Genomic DNA, 24883 nt, shown 5'->3' on the forward strand with positions numbered 1-24883 from the left:
CAGTCTTGAAGATGCTTGTTTACCACTTATTAACAATTTTTAGTGCAGGTCTAAGAGAGAAGGAATGCTTCATTTTTCTTATTGTTCGTTACTGGCTTTCACATTTTACAAATTTCTTCACAGTAAAATTCCCTGAGTCAAAACACATCTCTAAATCGATACTTCCTCTCCTGTTTCTATCACTGGGATATTGGATATTTTGAGTTTAATGTGCTTTGGGAGCTAGCCAGGTTGGGGATAGTAGAACAGCCTATATAGATAAAAGTGCTTATTTTTAAAATAATTCCTTTTTCTCTTCCTGTGTTCGTGCTTTAACAAGGACTTTGAAAAGTTAGGTTTGATGCATAGGGCAGATTCCCTATGAAATTCCTAAAGTTCAAGCATCATAAGACTATTAGGATTGAGTTGGGAATGGCAGATAGTGCCATTTTTATAATAGCTTGTTGCAAGCGTGCCGCGGTCCATGCTGCTCCCTTCCTCCTGCCGCCCTCACTTTCATTCAAAAGCCAGCTTTCAAGAAGCCCCTAAGAGCTCCTCTCTCTGGAAACAGCCTCTTTGTCTTCTGAACCCCCATCAAGAATAATAGTCACTCTATACCTTGTAATATAATGATCCTCCCCAGTACAAGTCCAGTGAGGGCAGACCTGCATTCGGTTCATTTTTGCACCTATCTCACAGTGTATGTCACCCTGCATTTCACATGGCGGTTACTCAGTAAATATTTGTGGCATAAGTGGATGGAAATCTTCCAGCTGACATTATGATTATTAGTAGATCATTCCTGATAACTTTTGAAGAGTAAACTTTCAAAATACCCAATAAGCCGTAATTTCCTTTTATTCATTTTTTAAAATTTACATACAGTAAAATTCACTTTCTTTACGTGAGTTCAGTTTTAACCCGTGCATAGATTCATGTAACCACCACCACAATCAGGATACAGAGCGGTTCCACATCAGCCCAAACACTTCCTCCAATTGCTTTTTAAATAGCAGTCTGAGAGTAGACTGAGCATCATGTAGCCAAACATTAATGCTCTCTATAACACCTTCGCGCTAACCAAGCAGATCCCTGCCCTTCTCTTACATGCGGGTGCCTCTAGTTCTAGAGCCGTATGTGACACTTGCATTTTCCTAGACCTCAGTGTGAACCAACCTCACTGGAGTAAAGAGAATGGGAAAGGCTTTTGATCTACTAAAATAACTTCACATTCTGCTTTTCATTTTTGTAGAAAAGTGTCCGGTGTATCCAACAGAACTGGTATTTGCCCTGGACCAGTCCTACGGTATCACAGAACGGAGATTTAATGAAACAAGAGATATCATCACTTCTATTGTCAATGACCTTGACATCAGGGAAAATAATTGCCCTGTGGGAGCAAGAGTTGTTGTGGTTTCCTACAACTCAGACACCAGCTATCTCATCCGTCAGTCTGATTACCGTAGCAAGAAGCAACTCCTCCAGCTCCTTTCCCAAATAAAATATCAAATCCCCACAGAAGCCCGAGACCTTGGTAATGCGATGAGGTTTGTGGCCCGAAATCTTTTCAAGCGGACATATGCAGGAAACAACGTGAGGAAAGTCGCTGTGTTTTTTAGCAATGGAGAAGCAGCCAGTAGGTCGTCCATCATCACGGCCACCATGGAGCTTAGCGCCCTGGATATCAGTCCGGCGGTCTTTGCTTTTAATGAACGGAATTTCCTTGATGAGGCTTTTGGGGTAAGAACTTCCCTTGGCAACTTTATTTTTGAGATAGTGGTACTGGCAGGATGTGAATAGTGGTGAGAAGGGAGTGACATATGGCCTCTTGACCCCCTTTTCAGTTTTCACAGTTGTGTTGTTACCAGGGTCCATGAAATCCCATACCTGATAACAGTAGTCAATCATAATAGCAACCACATTTGCTCTGCTCCTGCTACGTGCCAGGCACTTTCCCTAGAGCTTTACAGACATATTCATACATTCTCACTACCCTCTGAAGTGGATGCAGTTGTTATCCCTCTTTAAAAACGGGGAAACTGAGGCACAATGAGTTTCAGTGACTTCTTCAATTCTGTATAGCTACTAAATGGCTAAATCAAGATTTGAACTCAGGTCTGTCTACTAGAAAGGACCATGAATATGGCACTCTACCAGCCCTCTGCAGCTCTGATGTTTCTCAAATCTGTCATCTGCTCACTGGATCTCACTGGACAGCTGGGCTTAACCTGTGATGGATGGAGTTTAGGGGATCTCTGAACCCCTAATGTTGTGTAAAACATTTGCTGTGTGTGAACATCTTTCCCAAGAAAGGTTCCATCGCATTTGGATCCACAGATTCTCCTGAGATCTATGCTTCCCTCTCCCTCCTCCCAAACACTGAAGAACCTCTCTATCTACTATGCAACTATTTGTAAATATATTCAGCTTATCCAAGAAATACATGCTCCTGGAGGTGGGTGAAGCCATCATGTCCTCCAAGAGGTTATAAAGGTCCATTTTCATACAAATACACTTATTTCTCCCCCAAAAAGAAAAAGAAGTCCTCTATAACATGAAGAGAATCAATCTGCTTATAACACATCTAAGAATTTTTTTGGAAATAAGAGCCGCAGGGAGAGTCACAACTGATCCTGATGAAAAGGATTGTAGGAAATCAAAGTTTTTTGCATAAAAATAATTACCTTCCGACATATTAGATGATTTATGTGCAGACGGTCCCCAACTTACAATGGTTTGACTTGCAGTTTTTTGATTTTACCATGGTGCTGAAGCGATAGGCATTCATAGAAACTGAACTTTGAATTTTGAGTTTCGCTGTTTTCCTGGGCTAGTGACATGCAGTAGATACTTTCTCATGACCCCGGGCAGTGGCAGCAAGCAGCAGCTCCCAGTCAGCCATGCTATCATGAGGGTAAACAACAGATACACTGACAACCATTCTATACCCACACAACCACTCTATTTTTGACTTTCAGTATTCAATAAATTACATGAGATATTCAACACTTATTATAAAGTAAGCTTTGTGTTAGATCATTTTGCCCAACTGTTGGCTAACATAAGCGTTCTGAGCACATTTAAGGTAGGCTAGACTAAATTATGATGTTTGGTAGGTTAGCTATATTAAATGCATTTTTGACTCAGGGTATTTTCAACTTATGATGGGTTTATGAGGACTTAACCCCATCATCTGTCAAGGAAGATCTGATATATTTTATGGTATATATTCCCCTTCTAGAATGTAAGGTAGAGATTTTATCTGCTTTGTTCATTTCTGTATCCCCAGCACCTAGAACAGCACCTATAAACAATGTAAGCACATTATATCATGCCTATAAACATTAAGAATGAATGAATGAAGAACACATGCTTTATTCCTGTAAATAAACTTTCTTGACTTACCAAGGCAACATTTAGTCTTTACATGGAGGACCAACAAGGCCAATTATGCAATAAGACCCAAAGCATCCAGTTTCGTAAAGAGTAGAGAGTAGGAACGTAGTAAATACTTTCTAACCATAAGGTTGGAATGATTATAAATATTTTCAAATGCTCACTCAACACTTTACAGAAAAACAGAGGGTGTGGCTTTTCTAACCCTTTAATTTCCCAAGGGAGAAGGAGAAAAAGCATGAGCATCTTTGTGGATTGAGAGATGACCTCACCACCACCTGGGAATGACAGATTTCTTTCATTGTAATAAAAGTAGCTGCCTTGCATGGTGCCTCACACAGTGTAAATGCCCAATGAGTAGTTATTGACTACTGAATGAATAAATGAATGAATGAATGCTATATACTGCCCATGTCAGTGAATATTAAAGCAAAAAAAGTACTCAAGAAACAGACAAAATCAGACAGTATACTAGCAAGAATTTTGAATAGGCTTAGTGTCTTCTGTCTACTGTCCAGTGCCTTTTGAAATAGACTTTTAGTTGGAATTTGTGATTGGGGAAGTCTACTTGACATCTGAAAGACATGCCTTCTTCTAGATAGTGTGATTGGCGTGGAAATAATTGAAATCACTACTTCAGGAGGCCAAAGGAACCTTGTGAATATAAAATTTCTGCAGGACTCAACTTCAGAAGCTGGTGTGTGGTACATAATCAGCTGGTGCATAATCTGAAGCATATAAAAGTGCAGTGCAGAATTGCAGGCTTGGAAATGAGTGAGATTTTAATATTTGCCCCAGTGTGTGAATCTGGTGGTCATTTTGTGGGATTTTTCTCGCTATAAAATAGGGATGCTGATACCTTTTCTGTATATTTCTTTGGGTTATGTTTACGAAAATAGGGAGATTGTGTGAGTGTGTATAAAGAAGCACTGAATAGACCAAAGGGCTATAATGCAAGGTAATGGTGATTAATTAAGTGTTTTTCAAATGAATCCTTAAAGCACAATGGCTTCCTGATAATGACTAAGAAAATGAGCAAATAAGCTTATACTTCTTTTTCAATACAGTTTGACAAGACTGGAACATTTCAGGTGATTCCAGTTCCTCCAAATGGGGAATATGTACCACTGGAAAGATTTCGGCACTGTACACTTTGCTATGGTAAGACCAATGAGAAGAATTTATTGTGCAAAACACTTAAATGCCTCTTGAGTGAGTAATTAAATCTGGCTTTGTCAGAGATTTCTATTTTTGATTATAGATTCTATTTTAAGTTTCCCAGTCTTTCAACACCATACGTCAGTCAAATTGAAATATGACATTTCAATTTCTGTAATGTTTGGAGTTTCCATAGAATGTGAAAATTGGGTTTAGAAGATTATCCCAATTGATGTGGCTTTCCTTGGGGACAATGTGGTAGTTTGATCAAAAGCCTCTAAAATATTGAAAATATTTTCTAAATGAGTTTGGACGTGACTTGTAGACTTCAAGTATACATGCTACCTACATCTGTTTTCAAAAAAGACCTTCCCAAATTTCTGCTCTTGACCACAGAAATATTGCGACATTGAAAATCCCTCATTAAATGATGTGAGATTGAAGAGGTAATTGATCACATTATCAATTATTGGTAATCAGTCACTGAATCACTTGAAGATCTCAAACAACAGTATCTTGTTGTGCAGACATTGAACCACTGATGTGTCTATCTATGTGTTTTCAGATAAATGTTTTCCAAATTCTTGCGCCAAAAAGGTATTTTTCCCTGAAAATGCGTACATCGATGTGGCCTTCCTCTTAGATAATTCTCGGAATATAGCAAATGATGAGTTTAAAGCTATGAAAGCCTTGGTGATCTCCATGCTTGACAACTTCGACATTGCTTCCAACCCTTTAACCTCAGACTCTGGTGACAGGATTGCCTTGTTGACCTATTCTCCTGGGGATAGTTCTAGGAGAAAGATGGGTGCAGTAAAACCAGAATTTGAGTTTACGACTTATGTCAAGGAAGACGTAATGAAGAGCCACATCCAGACTATCCTCCAGCAGCTAAATGGAGAAACCACTATTGGCCATGCCCTACTGTGGATCATGCAGAATCTCTTCCCAAAAACTCCCAACCTGAGAAAACACAAGGCTATCTTTGTGGTCTCAGCTGGAGAAAATCATGAGAGAAAGGAATTCTTAACGAAGATGGCTCTGAGGGCCAAGTGTCAAGGCTATGTTATATTTGTGATTTCCCTGGGCTCTACACATGAGGATGACATGGAGGAGTTAGCCAGCTACCCACTTGATCACCATCTGATACAGCTTGGGAGAATTCATAAACCAGATCTGGATTATATTGTGAACTTTTCAAAGCCATTTGTATACTCAATCAGACGTAAGTCATTATTTTGTTTTTCCTCTTAATAAATTAGTGTTTATTAATAGTATTGATAACAACATATCTCTGTATCTATAGCTAACCCAAATCAATGAATTAGATGGTGAGATGGGGACAGGGATAGAACATAGTCTGGTTATACCCTGTTTGTACTTTGGTCACAATACGGTGAGACCTTTTTCATGATAGAATCTCTCTTAGCCAGAATCTCAGCACTAGAAAGTACTGAGTGATTGGAGGGCTCCTGAGCCACACTGGCTCCACCTAAAGAAGTTTTATCAGTTCTTAGATGGTCTCCAGAATAAGCATTGAAATAAAAGTTTTCCCTGCTACACCTAGTTTATTTTGACCTTGTCACACCCTGGAACCTGTGTGAGGTATAAAGATGGCACAGTCCTGTGCTGCTCCCAAAGAGTCATGCAAATCACATAGGGATCTTGTTAAAATGCAGGTTTTTGATTCAGTATGTTGAGGGTGGAGCCTGAAATTCTGCATTTCTAACAGGTTCCCAAGTGATGTCAATGCTTCTGGTCCAAGAATGACACTTTGAATAGCAAGGCTCTAGGCCAATGCACTACAAAGTGTCACTCATTGGATGGGTGCTAGTCCACAAACTGATCTGTGAAGAGAGAAATACAGAAATTGAGAGCAAGCATCTAGAAACTTTTAAAGCAATTTGACATTGCCACGGCATACAAGTGCATGAACAGTGGACTCTGTCTCATGGAATAAGATATAAACCAAAAGTATCAGTTGTAAAGGATTAGAAATAAAAATACCTTGTCCTTCGCCACAAATAGTTCAAGAAATACTCTTTCTAGAGCAATGGTTCTCAACTGGGGATGACTTTGTCCCACAGAGGGCATTTGGAAATGTCTGGAGACATTTTTTGTTGTCACAACTGAGGAAGAAGATATTACTGGTATCTAGTAGGCAGAGACTAGGGGTGCTGCTAAACATCCCATAATGCACAGGACACCTCCCACAGCAAAGAGTGATCCAGCCAAAAATGTCAATAGCACTGAGGTTGAGAAACGCTGCTCTAGAAGATCCACAGCATCAGAGCTGCACCTGTTCTTTTTGAAAACTGAGCATGTTTAGAGTTAGGTTCTGCTGGAACCAATCCCACCACGCTAGAATTCCAAAGTTGCCAGGTGTTCCAGGAATTTCCCACACCAGCACAATGACACGGGCTTGAGAGTCCGGTCTTCACTGCAGAGAGAGCTCCACCTTTCTCCTGTGACTCCTTTAATTAATGAAATCCTTCAATTAAATGTTCATATCAACGTTCCGATTAGAGTTTTTTATTTTACAGTAATTCAAAGAGTTCTTTTAAACAGACTACCGTATATCACTCTTGCGCATGCATAAAAAGGGAATATGCGTGAAATAGATGGGTTAAGGCAATCCCAAAACTTCTTCTTATTCAAAATTTGACTCTTGTGAGCTATTTCTTGACTCGGAGTCATTGATAGTCATCTTTTTCTAGTCAATATTGTTCTTTGGGCCATGAAGATTGATAAGGATGCAGCTTTTTAAAAAGACTTTAAAAGTTTTTTAAAAAAACTGTTTTAACAAGTTATTTCTGTAAAATAACTCAAAGCTGGTCTTGCTGGGCTCCTCTGTGGCTTTGCAATTATGTGGAGCTAGCTTACTTTTGACTTCCCCGAGCAATGCTGTTAAACACATCCAATTCACTGCCTGCCGATAACCACATGGTTTGTAGCGGTTCAAAGACTCCTCTGCTAATACTTCTGGGAATTTTTTCTAAGCTACTGACCCCAGTTCTACAAGTTTTCGTGCTGGCATGTTTGCTGTCCTCACATGTACAGGCAATAATAACTGCCTCGCAACTCCTGCCTCACTAACAGCAACTGTCAAATGCAATTGATTAGAAGACATAGTCTCATTTCAGAAAAAAATGCTCATCTTGGAACCAGAGAAATGCAATTATTATAAAACCATAAGTGTTCTCTGAGATATTTTCATGGAGTCTTAGATCATTCAAGGGTCAAAGGCCTCCTTTAACTAAAAACTATTTATTTTCCTGAATGAGGGGAAAAAATGATATACTTCTCAATATTCCAGTTTATAGAACAGCAATGGGAAGGGGGTAAATGGACATATTATTTAGGTCCATAAGCTAAAATCTTTTCTGTGACTTTTTTCTCCTAGAAGTCAGTGTTAATTGGTGCAGAAGCACAGAAATAGCATCATAAATATTAATAATAGAATACTACCTTTTTCTATGTTTGATCCATTAGCATGTCTGAGTGAAAAAGTTTTACAGAGTCAGAATAAAATTTCCCTTAGATATGTTAGCCTGAGCACATGGAAGTCATGAGTCTCTGCATCACATTTAACTCGTAAATGAGAGGAGGTCTCTTTCTAGGACATTGGTAATTCTTTGGCTGCAAAACACTCTAAAATGAAGTTTTGAATGGTATTTCTAGTTGCTACTATTTTCTGTTTTCACCTCAGCCAAATATTGCTGAAATATTTTGGTGACATTTATTGCTTCAAGAAGATTCCTGTTGGAATTCTCATTACCTGGCAAACATGATTTCTAGTTTAAAAATCTGACTATAACTTTGCTCTCTCAATAGGAGAATTTAATCAGTACCCACCACTGATGCTTGACAATGCCTGCAGACTCATCCTTTCAGAAGAAGAGGATCATCAACATAGTGGTCTCCTGTGAGTCTGAAAGCTCCTCTGCTTACAAGTGATTGTTACTTGACTGACGGGTTTGTAATTGGCTGATCGCAGGTTATTAGGCTGAGTAAGCTAATAAGATCTCTGAAGTAAAGGTTTTTCCTGTATTCCATTTTCTGTAGCAGAAGTTACACGTCAAGCATGCTTTCTTGATTGACGTTTTTATAACATCCTCGTGGACTTTCTTACAATTTTGCCTTTAAATTCATGGTTTCCTGAGAAATTCCCACATTGAAATTTACCCCAGAATAGAACCCAATTTAGCCTCAACCCATCTCAACCTCACTTCCCATCTCTCCCACCACAGGCGCTGTGTTCTCGCCGCACTGGACTCCTGTCTGCCTCACATGAACTTTTATTTCCCCCTCCTTGCCTCTGCTCACACTGCCTGGGACCCTGTCCTTCCAGGGAAACCCAACTTTCATGGCACTGATTAAGGCTGTCTCCTCTTTGAAGCTCATCTTTACTCTCAGTCCAAAATCCATAGTTCTTTTCTTGTACCTTTTTATACCTCTGCTGAGGCTCTTATTACAGTTTATCCCAATATCTTGTCTCACTAAAGTCTGGGGCTGCATATGATTCATTGTTTCATCCTCAGAATATAGCATAAAAGACCCCACAATATAATTTCACATGTAAATAATTTTCCTTAAAATGTATCCTAAATAAAACTGTAAATAATTAATCTGAATGAATCTTGAATTTCAAACGGCATGGGAGTGGCCCATTCGGTGGCTCTCTGCTTCTCTCTGTACTTCCCCAAGCTTGGATCCCTGACTACAGCCTTGTGAAAGCCCAGATTTAGGCTCATAAGTACTCCATCCTCTCAGATTGCAATTAAGCAAAGAGCTCCTCAGAACAGATCAGATCTCTTATACACATCCAGAGAAAAATGACAAGATGAAGGGTTCCTCAGAATTCAGGCAAGGACGTGTTCCTCTAATGTCAGATTTCATTTACTTGGTGGTTTAGCAAGGAAGTGTCCAGCAGCCGACACCTTCTGAAGGACAATATGGCGCTGAAGTCACGTGAAGCTGCGTTTCCCAACACTGAATAAGTCCTAAACTCATTTAAAGGAAAACCAATTCTTACAGAACTGCAGACAAAATATTATAATGTTACTTAAACATGTATAAACATAAATCTATCTGCAAATACAATATGCTTATCATTCCTGTGCAACTTTCAGGCCAAAACCAATTTGTGCATCAAATCCAAGCAAACTCAATAAGATACAAATTTAAAACACTAGTTTAATGTAATAGATGATTCTGCTTTGCCAAAATAGAATTCCTAAAAACTAAAAAATACAGTCCCTATTGGTGAAATGTGTAAAATACGATGCATGCTGCAAAGGTACGTCCGCTTTCAGCATGCCTATTCTGTTGCGTGATGACTCGGTTCCTCACCACTTGTCTTTACCTGCAGTACTGCAAATTTATCATGCGTGTCATGATATCATTTGGTTTTCACTCTGTGTGAGTCTATTATTCATGTATTATGTCTGACTTCTTTTCTTTCTTCATTAACTCTCAATAGTGAAAGTTATACTACTGGGTGCCAAACAGCAGTATCAAATACAAATGTAAACATGGACGTTGAAATTGCATAAGTTGCATGAATAGAATAAAAATAAGAATAAACTTACGTTAAATATCATCATCTAAACCACACAATACTGTTAAATTATCATAGAGAACTCAAACTCTTAAGAATACAAATGTAGGCATCATTTTAAGAGGCATGATGTCAGTGAGATATGTTTCATATAGTCTTATTCTTCTCAGAGCAGTTCTTGGTAAATTAAATGACTATTTTCCATATTTTCTATGGTGATTGATATCAATCTGAGACACAGTATTTGTTGTTCCAAATAACCTATGATTGAGTTTCTTGTCATTTATTTAAGACTCTGGCAAATCAGACTTAGTTTATTCCAAAGTAGCATTTCATAGGCTATAAGCAGGTGGGGGAAAAGGAAGGATAAATGAGAATTTTTTAATTTATCAATTTATATCTTTTTAATAATAAATATAACAAATATTAGTGAATTATTTGATTGAAATGAATTTAGATTTTTACCACTCACTTGTTTTTCTTATAAGAAATAATTAACTATATTAAATTGTTGGGTTATTTTGTTTGCATTCCCCAAAGTTATCTACATTCACCTAAAACCTTCCGTTTTGTCTTCTAGATTTATTCCTGAGCCACATGAGGTTTCTTTAAGAGAGAACAGCTTCATTGACGAGGAATTAAGTACTGTGAGAGACTCATCTTTTGTCTTGGAGGATAATGGAAGTGACCATTTGGTTTACACTCCAAGCCAAATGTTTATGCCACAGAAATTAACAATTAAATATGAAAAAGATAAGGGTTCTGAAGACATTGCAAGTCTCAATTCTGGTAAGGAAATGAAAAGTTATGGTGGAAATTTCTAAGTAACTGGGTCCTCGTCTTTTAACACTGGTAGAGAATCAAATAAATTGAGGCTGGTATCTAAAGCAACTATTTTCAAGTTCAAGGTGGTAGCTACAACTACTGCTTTTACTGAAAGCGAAGATTTAAATCGTGACAGGCATCACTAAGGAGATGGCTGACGTAAGCTCCAAGAAATGTCCCTGATGTTCTCCCTAAACTTAAGATGTCTCTAAATTCCACAACTTAGAAGGTTAATGTGATGTAGAAGGAGGCAATATGGAGAGCATCAGAGCAAAGGAAGGATTAAAATGACTTTGAAAGTTGGCCTGGCCGGTGCCCCAGAATTTGGGATCGCATGAGAAGGTCTAAGTTATTTCTGAGATACCCGGAAATGATGAAGCATGAATTCACCTACCACCTACTCTTTTGAATAGCAAAGCATTAATACCTTTTGTTGGGATTTAATGGTTTCAAATAAGTCAGATACTTAGGAGTTTAGTCTGTATTTTCATAAAAAAGGGTGACATTCTAAACAGACTATTTACCCATTCCATCTATGCATCTGGACTCTTCTGAAAAGCTCATTTGGCCAGAATGCCAGCATTTAAAGCATTATGTCATAAGTATCATATGTGTTGTTAGAATATGTAAGTTTAAAAGAAAAAGGGGTCCATTTCATGCCAATTATTCATTCTTAGTGGCTTCCTTGGATAAATAAATTTTCTTTTCCTTGGGTTCAGCATTCCTGTCCCCACATTTTCCCCCTATTTCTGAAATATAAATATTTGAACTTTATCTCTAAAACAGCTGAACTTTCCTTTATAGAAGCTAGAATTAAGAATTAAAAAGTCAATCAATCATTAGTTTAAAAATAAGGCTCAAAAAAGAGGTAATGCAATAAACCTGGATGTATGTAGTACCATGGCATTAAGGCATTCAAGTGTATATATTTTTTAGCTAAAACAACTTTTTATTGTGATATAGACATAGCTTAAAGGAGAGAATAAAATATTTGTTCTTTTTAATGGATGTGGTTAATTTTAAGTGTTCATTTTACTGATACGGGAATTACATCAGCCCTCAAAGCACAGGAATTTGTTACAGTTTGGTTTAAAAAGAAGAAAAGGAAAAAGAGAAGTTGTTTTGGCAGTGTTAGAATACCAAACTGTCATTTGTGATAGTTTTGTTAGAGGAAAGCTTTCTAAAGTCTGATAATTCGGAAGTGTGAACCGTTGCAGGAAAGACAGCTGGGACTAAATATTTAAGAAAGAAAAAAAGAAAAGAAACTCATCTTTGCAGCTGTCTTTAGCGACCATTGTTCAGTAATAAGACTTTTCATTAGATTTTTCAGATGTCTGGCAATCAAGATACTCATAGCTGTGTAAGGTCCAATTTGGCTGAAGAAATAACTGTATATGGCTCTAGCAGGAAAAAATGTAAATTGTCAGTTAAGCCCATCCCAGCCTATTTCTCCTGCAGTGGGCTGGTTCCATGGAGGATTATGTAAGATTGTGATAGCGTGGAAAGAGTGAGAGTCTCAGACCTAAGAATAGTATATATTTTTTATCCTTTAAAGATGATCAACTGTTCTCTAGGGACTTTGTGCTGTTCTTTTCTTTTTTTCTTTAGCCAGTTGTCAAGACCTTCTGAGAACTTCCTGTATAATGTGCTGTACCAGTAGAAACTAAATTGTGGTTCAGATATTTTACTCAGTTACTAAGAGATGAGCTTTGATAAGTTCCAGATGTATTGCACAAATAAAAGGTCTATAACTTTCATAAGCATCTCCATATGCTGTGCTTGTTACTCATTTATAATGTGATTCTTGTGGCTTATGGCTGATCTTTCTGCCTTTGAACTGAGTCTTGGGGGAGAAGTTGGGAATCTTAACCATTTAAGAAATTTTATAGAGTTCCCAGAGTCCTGCGGGCTGGCGATGAGTTGTGTATCACTCTCTTTCACAAGAAGCACACCCACTATCTCTCTCTACCTGTGCCTCTCCCTCTGCTTCTTTCTACCTGCTCTGATTTCCAAGTTCATCTTCAATTCCATCACCTTTCCTGGCCCTTGCCACTCCTCATAGCAGCTCAAAGACAATCTGTATGAGAATCACCTGGAAGTCCTTCATAAGCACAGATTCCTAAGCGCTCCTCAGAATTACTGTTTCGCATTTAGGGGTGTGAGTGGCAAGGAAAAAGCTACAAGCTTTAAAACCACTATAAAGGATTGTCATATGTCTTCAAGTTTGAGCTCCACTATCCCAGTGGTTCTCAAAGCGTGGTCCCTAAACCAGCAGCATCAGCATCACCTGGGAGCTCGTTAGAAAGGCAGGTTCTCAGCACACATCCCAGACCTACTGAATCAGAAACTTGGACTGGGGCTCAGCGATCTGAAGTTTAACAAGCAGCACAGGTGATTCGGATATGGGCTGAAGTTTAAGAGCCACTGCTCATCCTACCACTTTGGGGTGCCAAATTTGCTCTGGGTTCTCAATGGAGCTGAAAGCAATCGGGTATCTAGTACCACAGGACAGAAGTGAGAATGCCTGTTTCCACAGGGTTCCAGGTGAACTGGGTTATAATTTTCTTTTCCTCATGAAAGATCACTGAAATATTCAGCCAACCAGCCAGCCAGCCAGCATCTATCTGATGAAACACTGTTTAAGATCGAAATACAGAGATTGTCTAGAGATACCATCGTGTATTTTGACCACGACATTGGCAATGTAAACTTCCCTTGAAAAATTCAGTCCCTCCTAATTACTTACCGATGGAATATACATAGTTCTTTGGAATTATGTAATGAAAAATGTGTGGTTTAATTCTAATTAAATTGCAACTGTTGACCCAGTGGCGAGCCTTGCATTTTCATCAAAGATGCTATGTTAACCAATATTTAAGATACAGTTAGTCTACTTTAAAGATAAAAGAAGTTCAGGATAATTTGTAATGAATATTAAATACCAACCTAGACTCAGCCTGGGGCTCATTCCTAGCTTTAAGCAGTCTCAGGCCTTAGGATAACTTCAACTGATGTTCTTACCAATGAGTTTCATTGAGAAATGAGAAGCAACACTTCTCCCTCCCAACTAGGCTGGAACTGTGCTCAAGGGAATCTGCATGGGTTTTGTTTTACATTTTTTATTTTTATAACTTTCATATGATTCTGATCTACAAATCACCTTTTTTTAAAAAAAAAAAAACCAATATGTCCTTTAACTTTGAATCATTGTAAGATATTACAGCTGAAGAGGTATTTAGTGATCACCTCTTGCAAATTCACCCGGGGGAGATTCCACCCTGCCCCACCCTAGGCGACACATTGCATTGTCTGGAGAAATTTTTTGTTGTCACAACTGGAGGGGGCTACTGGCATCTAGTGGGTAGAGGCCGTGGATGCTGCTAAACCTTCTACAATGCACAGGACATCCACCTCACAACAAAGAGTTATCCAAGTTGTCAAATAGTGAGAGAAACCCTTTTTTAGAATAACTCTATGCCCCCAAGATCGTGGAACTAGAAGATTCAGTCCATGGACTCATAATTCCTATACCCAGTCCACTGTTTCCCCATTACACCCTCAGGATTCTGCGAATTAAAAAAAAAGTTATAAAAGTACTATCATACCACATATAATTTGAGTACAGAGAATCTCAAATCAATCAATTAAGCAAGCTGACCTATTTGTAGTGTGTACTGTATTCTTTGGTTTTTCCATAGGTGTATAGGTTTATGTGGTTTTATTCAATTGCATAGACTGCTTTTCACATAATATTATGCCATACATTTTCCATATTGCTGCCAGCTACATAAGTGTCTTGATTTTTCCGTGTCCTCATAATGTTCCTTTCAATGAATGAATGTATCTAACTATCTACTTTTAGCTATTTACTCTTGAATACTCAGCTTGCTTCTGATTTTTGCTGTCATGTATTGAACTTGAATATACATCTTTACTTCTCATAAATTTTAATCTATGCTGGAATTAAATGAACAGAATTGTCTTCTGAGTCATGCATTGAACACCAGCTGAATATCCTACTTCCAAATAGGTACACCTTCTAAAGAGGAGGTCAGTAATAGAACTGTGGTCATGTCTGAATTTTAATGACATGTTTCATGAACTTTTTAGGAAATCTTAAGCACCTTGATGGTCTTTGGGGCATAAACTGAGTCTCCTGTTCATTTTAAACTGTAGACTGAGGTTGTTGCATTTACTTTTGCTTGGGAATTTATTGTATTGTTATTATAGTTTTGATTATCTCTCTGGAAGGTTTTGCATGTGGGCAAAACCAATGTGAACTGAGAGTTCAGGGCATGTGGACTATTTGAATTCAAATGTACACTGAAGTTGCTTATGTATGTCTCACGCAATCATTTGTTGCAGTTAACAAAGCAATATTCTATAGTATTAGTGACTTCTTTTCATGTGGACCCGTTTCTAATGGAATAAAACTTGGATACTTGAAGTAGTAATTGGGTGATGGTGGTGGTCATGTTGGTGCTGATCATAGTAATGAAGACAATGGTGGTGAAGGTGTTTGCTGTTGCTGATAGTGATGGTAGAAGTGGGTAGTAGAGATGGTGGTGGTGATGATATTGTTGATGGTGGAGATGGAGGTAGACGTATGAGGGTGAGGTGGTGATGATGGTGGTAGTGATAATGGTAGTGGTGGGGAGGTGATGGTGGTGGTGAAAGAAGTAACAATGGAGGTGGTGGCAGTGGTGGAGGTATAGGTATGAGGGTAGGGTGGTAGTGATGGTGGTGGTGGAGGTAGCAGTGGCAGCCCTCATTGGGAGCTTACTACATGAAAGGACTCTGCTAAGCATTTACATGGATTTTCACATGATTGTTCAGACATCCTTTCATGTAGCAAATATGTATTTGCCTCCTGTTCTGAGTTAAGCCCTGAGCTAGTCTCTTTGAGGGGTTAGAGAGGTTTAAAATAAAAAGGACTCAGAGGCGCTGTTTTCAAGGAGCTTGTAGTCCAACAGAGTGTATTCTTTGCATACAGAAAAATGCCTAATATGAGTCAGAAAGTATTCGGTTGAATAAAAAGTGCAGATGGAAGGCTTTGGGGGCCAATATTTATTCCATCAGTACAGTTCTCAAAATATTGCATACACTGTCTCTCTTGATGTTTAAACAGCTCATGTGAAATAATAGTAACCATAGAAGCTACTGCTTATTTAGTGCAACTATGTGCCAGGCACCACACTAAGCACTTTATGTACGTGATTTCACTTAATCTTTACCAAAAACATCTATCATCGTCATTATTATTATTACGTTTTACAGATGAGGACACCGATGCAAAGGTTAAGAACCTCAAGCAAAGTCACATAGCTTGTAAGTGGCAGAGCCAGGATTCAAACCCATGCCCGTCTGCACAAAAATGCTAACTTTTAACTCCATGCCATGTTGCCTGGTGATGGCATTGTCTGCATTTTAAAATGAGGAACTATATCCAATTGCTAAATCTGAGAATAAGTTAAATCATGTCATCATTTGGGAGAGTTATTTTAAAACAATTCTGGTGGTGCAATTCTATTTTTATAATTTAATTTCATTTTTAAAAATTCCTGCTTTTAAACTCACCCAAAGGCCATAAGGCCAGAATAAGTTGACCTTACAAACTCAGCCAGAGGCCAGGGCACAGCATAACACATAATAACCAAAGTGCCGGATCTAGTGGTGTGGGTATAAATGACTCCTAACGCATGCATCACTTTTTCTCAGAATGCTGGTACCTTCTGCAGACTATTGTTTCTGAGTGTGAAGTAGATGGCAAGAGTGAGTCTTACGGACTAAGTGCCATCTAGAAAAGTCTAGGCCAAGAAAGACATTTATTCTAAGCCTTTGGGGAAAAGGATACAATCTGTTTTAAGACAGTCACCCCCACTTGTTCAGACAAATCAGAGAAAGAGGACGTCATAGAACAAAACAAGAGAACTTTAAATGTGTCTATATTTCCCTTTGGTGTAAAAATTAATGACACATAGTTAGACACACACTTGTGCCTGTCTTCCTTGGTGCCCCAGCTTAGAGCTTGTCACCAGACAGAAGAGAGGACAGGCCTGGATAGGCAGTGTTAAATGGGGAGTGTAAATGATTGCCAACTCCTCTGCAGTTAAGCGTGCATGAACAACAGAGTGAACTTGCCCATTTCTAAGAACATGCGTGCACTTGTGCACATGTGTGTAAGTTGTGTTCCACTGATACCAGTTGACTTGGCATTTTTTTCTTATGGAAATTCTATGGTTTGCAGAATATAGTGTCATAGGCAACATTTTCAGAAGTCTAAGACTTTTCTATTTGTTTCCCTCTAAAAATTATATTTGTAGAGTACTTAGGATATGTGAGGCATTGTGAAAACTTTATTTCTCTAAAAAACCTTACAAGATTGTGGTTTATTGTCACCATTTTTTAGATGAGGCATGAAGAAGACTTAGGGTCACAGAGCTAAAAAATGGCAGAGACAAGGCTCAAACTGACTCCAAAGGTTGTGCTCATATACAATGCCTAGAGAAGAAAAGAATTGCCAGTGACGTCCCAGGGCCTTTGGTGAGCTGGTTAATGTGTCCTGTAATGTTTCTGCTCCACCTTCATATCTGATGACCAGTTCTTCTGTAGGAGTTACACAGAACAGGGATCAAGTCCCGCCTCTACCACTTACAGGTTGCCATTTCTTGGCCAAGTCATTTACCCTCTCCAAGCCTGAGCTTGCTCATCTGTAAAATGAGAATTATGATAATTCCACCCTCATAGTGTTGCATGAAGATTAAATCAGAGAAGACATGCCTAGAGCTGAACACAAGACCGGAAGCAAAGTAGAGCGCTCAATTAAATACTCCAAAAGTGGAAAAGTGAAAAAGAAAGCATTGCTAACCTCACTGGAAGTCTTCTAAAAAAATATTAACTTGAAAAATATCTGCTACAGTTCATGTGGATAGAAGTTCACACATACTGTAGCCTCAGTTGCATGTGTGGGTTGCCTATGGAGAATTCATAGCTCATTTTGGCCCCTGGACTAATTCCAAGGCAGACCACAGGATAACTCATGCATTTTTTGAGATTTCCCACCAATGCCATGAAAGACAGCACAGCTGCTGCACAGCATACTTAATCCCAGTCCAAATGGCTCAGGTCCTTTAGATTCTGTCTTCTCCCTCAGTTCCCTTTCCACCCCCGCTTCTCCCTGAAGTTACTGGAGTGCACTTAGGATATGGCTTAAATCTTGGCCAGAGTCAGGCTAATCTCTGGGGCGCTGCCCTGGAAATCTAGCTGGATCCCTCATTCCTTCCAAGCCTCATCCATAATAAAGTGAACCAGCCCTTGCTCCTCTACCATTCTGAGGAAATTCTTCCACAGCGTTGAAGAGGGGAATTACGCTCAGTGACATTTCCAGAAAATACACAGCATTGCTTTGAGCTATGGGTATATTTTACCCAGATGTCTGCCAGGTTTTCTTGAAGGAAAATATTTTTGAAGGCCCAGTCTCCCTAAGAAAGATGAATTTAAACTCAGAGTAGAATAATCACACCTTACATTGGACTGAAGTTTAGAGTTTTCAAGCCATAATCATCTATGTTTAGCTTTTTTGATTTTCATGTTAATCCCATATAATTAGGTAGAGAATGTATTTGTAGAGATTTTGTAGGTGAAATGTACCTCTTTAGAAAACAATTCTGCTGGGTACTTTGGAAAAGGATTGAGATTTTGCTCATTTATAATGAGGAAACTGGAAAAAGCAGTAATATTTCTGGTATGGGCAATGCGTGAAAAAAAATTCGCCAGCATGGTAAGTCACCCTTTCTTTTACTGGAACATTTATGAAATACTTTTTTCTTTTTAAAGAGCCTGAATGTTTTTTCTTTCTTTCTTTCTTTTTTTGGTGAGGAAGATTAACCCTGAGCTAACATCTGTTACCAATCTTCCTCTTTTTTTCCCCCTTTAATCCCCCCAGTGCATAGTTGTATATCCTAGTTGTAGGTTCTTCTAGTTCTTCTATGTGGGATGCCACCTCAGCATGGCTTGATGAGTGGTGCATAGGTCTGTGTCCAGGATCTGAACTGGCGAACACTGGGCTGCTGAAGCGGAGTGCATAAATTTAACCACTTTGCCACGAGGCCGGCCCCCATGAAATCCTTTTTTAAAAAGTGTGTTGGTTGGCCTTTTTAAAGAAGCTGAAATGCTGTAGTTGGAAAACAGAGATCCCGGTTGCAGAGCAGGTAATGATTAGTCTACTCCAGGACTGTAAACTTCAAAAAGACAGAAATATTCATTTAACTAATCTTCACAAACCATAACACACTACAGCCAAGAACTCTAGAAATGTTTTGCTTGGTGATGTTTTAGGGCTAAAGTGTATAATATAGCATCCACCACAAAGAACAATATAAAATATATGATTTTGTCTGCACTTCCAGTTTCATATTTATTACACTCATGTGTCATTTAATGATGGGGATCCATTCTGAGAAATGCATCGTTAGGCAATTTTGTCGTTGTGCAAACATCAACATAGAGTGTACCTAGGCTGTATGGTACTGATCTTAGGGAACCACCACCAGATATGCAGTCTGTCTGACTGAAACATCGTTATGTGGTACGTGACTGTGGTTTAATCAGGGACCTCCATCTTGATCAAAATTCTAAGAACAGTTTGACACTAGGTTCCTGGTGAGGAATGAGAGGCCCATAAATTTCAAACATGCTTGTGAAATACAAAATCCTGTTCAGTGGTTATAAATGTATTGATAAAGGAAGAATCTGGCATATAAATAACCAGTTCTTAGTCCTTTGTGAGAAGGAAGAAAACATAGGAACATCTCAAACAAGATAGTCAGTTGTCATCTGTTAGAAATGCCTAATGAATTTACTGGATTTACTTCCCTAATGAAATAACCAAAAGAAAAAACATATGATATATATATATATATATATATATATATATATATATATATTCTTTCATTCATTCATATATAAAACAATAGTTTTTAAGACACTGGACATCAGGAGTTGAAAGACAGTGATCCCTGAGAGTTAGAAAACAAATGAGGGGAACACTATGATTGCTCCAGCTTACTGCCATGAGAGTTAGGCCATGGTGCAGGAAAGGGGAATTCAAGTGGAGCCCAATGCACTCCTTGAGATGAGGAGACAGAACTGAGAGTCCAGGGAGACCAAAGAGGTAACACGTCACAGGATAGGATAGCAGAGATGAGAGAGCTACACAGAGAGAGAAGCCAAGAGATCTAAGAGGCTCCCCCCTTAATTATTCAGCAGAGTGCTGATAGCACGTGCATGTGAGGAAATGACCTGAGCCTGGGGGAAGAACCATCTGAAAGGATTAGAGAATATGCCAGTTGGTCACATGGGGACAGCAATAGTGCCTTTTCCCACCAGAAATATTGGAAAAATTCATAATTCATAGAGTGTTAGGGAGAAAGCTCAGGAAGCTCTTGCCTTAATATAGGGAATAATTAGCCTTAAATTAAGCACCATTCCAGACATGCCTAACAAATCATAACAGCAAGACCCAAGAGGATCAAACTGTTTTCATGTGACTTGACTGCCTCTCAAAACAAGGTACATGAATATTTATAGAAATACAAAAGTATCCAACATCTTATAAGAAAAATTTCACAATGTCTGCCATAAAAAGAAGCAGAAAGATATGACCCATAATTAAGAGGATAACCACGCAAAGCCAAACCAGAATTGACATAGACGTTAGAATTAGCAGATAGTATAACAGTTATTGTAACTATATTCCATATTTTAAAAAGTTAAGTAGCGACAGGAGATATAAAAACAGGATTCAAATAGGATTTGTAGAGATGAAAACTGTATGTCCAGGATGAAAAATACTCTGGAAGGGATTAATGGCAAATTAGATTTGGTAAAAGAAAAAATTAGTGAACTTGAAGATATAGCAATAGAAATTATCCAAAATCAAACTCAGGGAGGAAAAAAGATTAAAAAGAAAAATGAAAAGAGCATCAGGGAGTTTCAATATCCTCTCTCAATAATTGGCAGAAAAAGTAAACAGAAAATCATCAGGAATATAGTAGGCTGGAACAGCACTATCAACTAACTGGACCTAATGGATATTTATAGAACAATCTACACAACAACAGAATGCACATTCTTTTCAAGTACACATGAAACATTTACCAAAATGGACCATATTAATGGGCCATAAAACAATTCTCAAAATTTTAAGGGATTCAAGTCATACTAGGTATATTCTCTGACCAAAACAGAATTAAATTAAAAAGCATCAGCAGAAAGATCTTTGAAAAATCCCCAAGTATTTGGAAACTAAAAAAGCACTTCTAAATAACCCATGGTCCAAGAAGAAATCAAAAGGGAAGTTAGAAAACATTTTGAAATGAATGAAAATCAGATCAAAATACCCTAGAATTTGTGAGATTCCATTAAAGCAGTATTTAGGAGGTCATTTATAGCATAAAATACCTGTACCAGTAAGGGAGAAAGTTTCAAATTAATTACCTCAATTTCCACCTTAAGAAATCAGAAAAAGAGGAACAAGATAAACCCAAGGTAAGCAGAAGAAAGGAACTAATAAAATTAAAGTGGAACTCAATAAATAGAACAGAGAAAATAAAACCAAAAGCTGTTTCTTTGAGTATATCAATAAAATTGATAAACCTATACTCAAACTCACCAGGAAAAAAGAGAAGTCACTACCAATATCAGGAATGAGAGAAGAGACATATTCTACAGATATTAAAAGGATAATAAGGGAATATTACAAACAATTTTTTGCCTGTAAATTAGACAGCTTAGGTGAAATAGACAAATTTCTTGCAATGCGCAGTTACCAAACTCACTCACGAAGAAGTAATCTAAATAGTCCTAAACCTATTAAAGAAATTGAATTTGTAGTTCAAACCTTCCTGTAAAGAAAACTCCAGGCTGAGGTGACTTCACTGGTGAATTCAACAAAACATTTAGGGAAGAAATAATACCAGTTCTACACAAACTCTTACAGAAAATTAAAGAGGAAGGACTACTTCTCAATTCATTCTTTGAGGCCAGATTACCATAATACCAAAACCAGGCCAAGGCGTTACATGAAAAAGAAACTACATGCCAACATTCCTCATGAACATAGATGCACAAATTCTAAACAAAATTTTCACAAATCAAATCCAATAATATTAGCTTGATTGTGGTGATCACTACACAAGTATAGTGATATCAAAACACCACACTATACATCTTAAGTATATACAATTTTTATTTGTCAAAAAAAAAAAAAAAAGACAGGGGCTGGCCCAGTGGTGTAGTGGTTAAGTTCACATACTCTGCTTTTGTGGTCCAGGTTTGACATGTTTGGATCACAGGCATGGACCTAAACACCGCTATCAACCGACATTGTGGTGGCATCCCACCTACAAAACAGAGGAAGATTGGCACAGTTATTAGCTCAGGGCCAATCTTCCTCACTACAAAAAAGCAAACAAACAAACAAACAAGCAAATCCAACAATAGATAAAAAAGATAATGTACAGTTTACTCTAGGAATGCAGAGTTCTTTGAGCCTTCAAACATCTAATAGAGCATTTGCCCTGTTAATGAAATCACCCATGATGTTGTTTTGTTGCATTCTATTTCATTATTAAACTTTTATGGCATTAAGATAGGTTAATCAATTCACTTGTGAGGACTAAATAAAGTAATAAATGTAAAGCTTTAATAATAGGTCGAGCATAAATGGGGATCAACGAATTTTTGGCAGTTAGAAGTCTACTTCTTGCCTGATTAGGTTCTCAAACATGCTTCTTCTTTCATAGAAAAAAAGAACATTGGCCACCTACTTCCTGTCCTTCTAAGCTGGCATTTCCTGCCATGGCTTCACCCACCAGCCATCATGCCCATGATTATGGACATGGTTTCATGATCCCTTAGGCTTAGAGCAGTGCTACTTGAAGTGCTGGTCAGCAACAAGATAAGTTAGCATTAGAATGTAAATCAAAGCACTATTTCCTTCGCTGAGAAAGTCTTGCTGCAAAAAAATTAAGTCAGCTGAACTAATGAGTGTGCTTAGTAATGTAGTTGACTTACATCATGGTACAAGCTCCTTATGTTGTCATGGGCAGATGAACTGTTTGCATAATGGCACTTTGAGTACCAAGGTCTTAAAGTATGTCATCTTACACAGATTTGGAGTCTAAAGTCAGCACTGATACTTGCTCTCGTGACATCACACTATGGTGCATAGTATGTATAAAGGTGTATGTGTTTATGACGTCAATAAATGTGACTTTGACATATATACTTTTGGGGTCATTACATATAATTAGATCTCATGCAAATATGTACTCTAAGTTTTGTAACCACTTGGAGTTCACTAAAAATAACTGCGTGTTTTTCATCTTGCATATCAAAATAGCTGGAGGATCGATCAGTCTTTTGACAAAGATCTGAGATGAGGTAGCAAATAAGTTTCCTTTTATCTGACAACACTTGGCGAATGGTAATGGCTCTCCATGCACTGTGTGGAGACATATTTGGAGAATGCATCTAGAAACAAGTACTGTAATTAATTATGTCTGCCACGGGTGTGGGAATGAATCTTGGCAACAACCCCATGCTGTGTATTTGCCATCCCTGGCTAGGAGTTCTGAGTTTATCTTTCTGCTAAAAAGAGTGACTTGAGTTATTCTGTTGCAGGACATGAAAACCATGGCAGAAAAGAAGGACCAGGTCTTACTTATGAACCTGGAGATGCCTCTCATCAAGCATATTACATGGATGTGGCTTTCCTCATAGATGCTTCCCAAAGAGTAGGAAGTGATGAGTTTAAGGAAGTGAAAGCTTTTATCGCCTCGGTGCTTGATTACTTTCACATTGCCCCAGATCCTCTGACCTCCCCCTTAGGAGATAGAGTGGCAGTCCTGAGCTACTCTCCTCTAGGCTATATGCCCAACACTGAAGAATGCCCTGTTTACCTGGAATTTGATTTGGTTACTTATAACAATATATACCAAATGAAACATCATCTCCAAGACTCTCTTCAACAGCTCAATGGAGATGTTTTTACTGGCCATGCCTTGCAATGGACAATTGACAATGTCTTTGTAGGAACCCCCAACCTGAGGAAAAACAAAGTTATCTTTGTTATATCTGCTAGCGAAACCAACCCCTTAGACAAGGAAGTCTTAAGAAGTGTATCTCTGAGAGCCAAGTGTCAGGGCTACTCTATTTTTGTATTTTCCTTTGGTCCCATACACAATGACAAGGAATTAGAAGAATTAGCCAGCAGCCCACTGGATCATCACTTAGTTCAGCTTGGCCGAACCCACAAGCCAGATTTGAACTATTTCGTCAAGTTTGTCAAGCCATTTGTCCATTCGATCAGACGTAAGTCATTAAACCTTTTCTCTTCTATTGCTTCTGCAATAGATTTAATGTCTCTGTGTCTAATCCATCAGTTGATTTAGTAAGAGGATCCTCACTTCAGTTGAGAGTGCTGGAGTCTAAGGTGTGAGTAGGAGGCAGTTAGAAAACCACAGAGAAAAATCTCCTGTCTTATTGACCTTAGATTTTACCGCTGCACTGTTAGGGTCTTTGCCAGAAAACCCTCCATATGGGTTAAAGTGTCTTTTATCCCTAATCTGCAAGTGGTTTACTATGTGTCAAGTTCTTTAAATGGATTGTGTAATTTAATCCTCAATACAGCCCTCAAGCCAGCCCTGGTGGTCTAGTGGTAAGATTTGGTTCTTTCACCCCCATGGTCTGGGTTTGTTTCCCAATCAGGGAACCACACCACCCACTGTCTTTCGATTGTCATACTGTGGTGGTGGCTGTGTGTTGCTGTGATGCCGAAAGCTATGTCACCAGTATTTCAAATACTAGCAGGGTCACCCATGGGGGACAGGTTTCAGTGGAGCTTCCAGACTAAGACAGACTAAGACGAAGGATCTGGCCACCCACTTCCGAAAAAATTGGCCA

General features: G+C 38.4%; 1 protein-coding gene across 1 annotated transcript in view; it reads left to right on the forward strand.

The window, feature by feature from the left end:
* COL6A5 (collagen type VI alpha 5 chain) overlaps positions 1–24883 on the forward strand; it is a 130940-nt gene that overhangs the window by 88179 nt on the left and 17878 nt on the right. Inside the window, exons 33-38 of the mRNA XM_014859456.3 lie at positions 1232–1719; positions 4443–4536; positions 5099–5758; positions 8368–8458; positions 10674–10882; positions 23603–24292. Of these exons, the coding sequence (XP_014714942.3) occupies positions 1232–1719; positions 4443–4536; positions 5099–5758; positions 8368–8458; positions 10674–10882; positions 23603–24292 (2232 nt within the window). The remainder of the gene's footprint in view (positions 1–1231; positions 1720–4442; positions 4537–5098; positions 5759–8367; positions 8459–10673; positions 10883–23602; positions 24293–24883) is intronic.

This window comes from Equus asinus, chromosome 21 (assembly GCF_041296235.1).
Source record: "Equus asinus isolate D_3611 breed Donkey chromosome 21, EquAss-T2T_v2, whole genome shotgun sequence".
NCBI lineage: Eukaryota > Metazoa > Chordata > Mammalia > Perissodactyla > Equidae > Equus > Equus asinus.